The sequence below is a fragment of the Salvelinus sp. IW2-2015 genome, unplaced genomic scaffold, assembly GCF_002910315.2.
Source record: "Salvelinus sp. IW2-2015 unplaced genomic scaffold, ASM291031v2 Un_scaffold1587, whole genome shotgun sequence".
Classification (NCBI taxonomy): domain Eukaryota; kingdom Metazoa; phylum Chordata; class Actinopteri; order Salmoniformes; family Salmonidae; genus Salvelinus; species Salvelinus sp. IW2-2015.
Window position 1 is genome coordinate 199,906 of NW_019943011.1, and position 2,687 is coordinate 202,592.

The following is a 2,687-nucleotide window of genomic DNA, read 5'->3' on the forward strand; positions in this document are numbered from 1 at the left end:
TAGATAAGAGTGACAGACCCCTAGAGGAGTAGGGCACTAGATAAGAGTGACAGACCCCTAGAGGAGTAGGGCACTAGATAAGAGTGACAGACCCCCAGAGGAGTAGGGCACTAGATAAGAGTGACAGCCAATAGAGGAGTAGGGCACTAGATAAGAGTGACAGACCCCTAGAGGAGTAGGGCACTAGATAAGAGTGACAGACCCCTATAGGAGTAGGGCACTAGATAAGAGTGACAGACCCTATAGGAGTAGGGCACGAGAGAACTCTGTTTATTGTTTTTGTAAAGTTATCACAGTGTTTCCTTGCAAAGTTTGATTCATATACTTTTGGATCCCGCAACTCGGTTAGCCTCAGTTGCTGTGAACGCTACTATCTGTCCCGGGATCCTGCCAGACCAAAAAGCCAGACCACAAAGCCAGATCACAAAGCCAGACCAAAAAGCCAGATCAGATCACAAAGCAGACCAAAAAGCCAGATCATAAAGCCAGACCAAAAAGCCAGATCACAAAGCCAGACCAACAAGCCAGATCAGATCACAAAGCCAGACCAAAAAGCCAGATCAGATCATAAAGCCAGACCAAAAAGCCAGACCAAAAAGTCAGATCATAAAGCCAGATCACAAAAGCAGGGGCGCAACTTTCACTGGGGACGGGGGTGACATGACATGTCCCTCCCCCACATTCTGAAATTAGTTTTTTGTCCTCCCCAGTTTTATCATAGACGCCTCCGAGCGGTCGGGTAGGCTGTTTAGAGTGTTAATCCGCCCAAAAATAATAAAACAATAATAATAATATTAAAAAATGATGTCCCTCCAACTTCTAAAACCAAGGTTGTGCCCCTGCCAAAAACTATGAAGTTGTCGTATTTAGCTTCTATCCTAGCTGGTAGCTATCAGTATTAAGCTAGCAGGGTTTTCTACAAACAGCTTGAACACAGCCCACGACGTGATTAGCCCTTGTGGCTGGGAACGTGGAGGTGTCCCACGCTAATTGTGGCTGTATTCCCTGCTGCTTTTTCCCTGCTACCTGACCTGCTTGGAACTGCGTTGTATAGCTACCAACGTTAGCCGATGCTGCTACCAACGTTAGCCGATGCTGCCAACGTTAGCCGATGCTGCTACTAACAGTACGCGCAAAGACACTGCTTTCGTGCTCACCGCTGTGAAAGGATTTAAAGAAGGACACATATTTCTGCTTCCCCGATTTTGCAATTTGTGTGAGCTCTTTTTGTTCACGTAGTTGAGAATTCCATTTAAGAAGAGATACATGGAAGCCCAGCTAGCCTAGCTAGCCTCGCTGACCCGGCAGTCTCAAATGGAGGTAGCTATTGAGTGTTTTCAACGCTGCGGGAGCTGTGTTTATTTTCAATCATTCTGGGACAATGTGGACCGCCTGGACTTTCAATGTAGCAACTGTTTGCTTGCAAAGGACTACAGGGGCGAAGTGTCTACTCTTAGCAAACAAGTAGCAAACTTACACAAGCTACTTGGGAACCCACGCCCAGCTACTTTTTCTTTCTCTTCTACCACGGTAGCCGGACGCCGCTCTGGTCTGGTGGAAGTGTCGCCTCAGTGTCGGTTCTACACAGCCGACTGGCCGGTATTCTGCAGGGATCCCTCCCTGWAGGGGTCTCCCACTTCCCTGGAGAACAGAGCTGGGTAGAATGGATACTCCTCGATAACATGGAGGATGTTCCTATTCTCGATCCTACCAACYAACCATAGTGATATGTCACTCTCTGTGGAAAATGGAAAACAGCATCCTCTGGCAACGGGGGCCTCCTTGGAGATGTTAAGTCCGGACCGGACCAGAAACAGCTTCACCACCCTGGATCAAGAGGTTCCGGCACCTTCTTCCCTGGGAGCTTCCAATTCGAGATTGGATGCGGATGTACCTGCGCCTTCGTCTTCTGTTCTGTCGCCCTCTCCGGTGGCTTCTACCTCAGGTTCAGATCCTTAGCCCTCCACCCTCATCAGACTGTGAGGCTGTCTAAGACTCCGGCCCATTCATCATCCACGATGGATACTACAGCTAGCTCGGGTCCATCAGGCCCCACTGCCCTTCGGTCCTTGAGGGGTTTGCGAAACATCCAGATCTCCTCAGCCATTGCACTAGCTGTTGTCATCGGCAGTTGTATTGTAAGAAACATCATGGTTCCCGGGGGGAAAACCCTGTGCTACCCTGGAGCACGAGTACAGGACATTACAAGGCTGCTTCCGACCGCTCTACTACAGATTCCGGGAGCTGACGTTGTTTGACACCACATGGACTACGACAGCACCAGGAGGGTTGGCTCGGAACTTCTGAAAATTGTTTTTAAAGAACTGATTCTAACACTGAAAGATTCCAAAAAAGCAGCCAACTATTTCAGGTCCGGCACCATCATTGGGCCGCGGGTGTGAAAGATTCAGCAGGCTACTGGCATTACAAACCTAGCTAAAAGTTTGGATACACCTACTCATTCAAGTGTTTTTCTTTATTTTAACTATTTTCTACATTGTAGAAYAATAGTGAAGACATCAAAACTATGAAATAACACATATGGAATCATGTAGTAACCAAAAAAGTGTTAAACAAATCTAAATATATTTTATATTTGAGATTCTTCAAAGTAGCCAGCCTTGATGACAGCTTTGCACACTCTTGGCATTCTCTCAACCAGCTTCATGAGGTAGTCACCTGGAATG

At 47.4% G+C, this 2,687-nt stretch overlaps 1 protein-coding gene across 1 annotated transcript in view; it reads right to left on the reverse strand.

The window, feature by feature from the left end:
- Nucleotides 1-2,107, reverse strand: part of LOC139024501 (sodium/potassium/calcium exchanger 1-like) — a 14,741-nt gene extending 12,634 nt beyond the window's left edge. The window contains exon 1 of the mRNA XM_070439354.1: nucleotides 1,979-2,107. Within this exon, the coding sequence (XP_070295455.1) occupies nucleotides 1,979-2,107 (129 nt within the window). The remainder of the gene's footprint in view (nucleotides 1-1,978) is intronic.
- Between the last annotated feature and the right edge of the window lie 580 nt (nucleotides 2,108-2,687).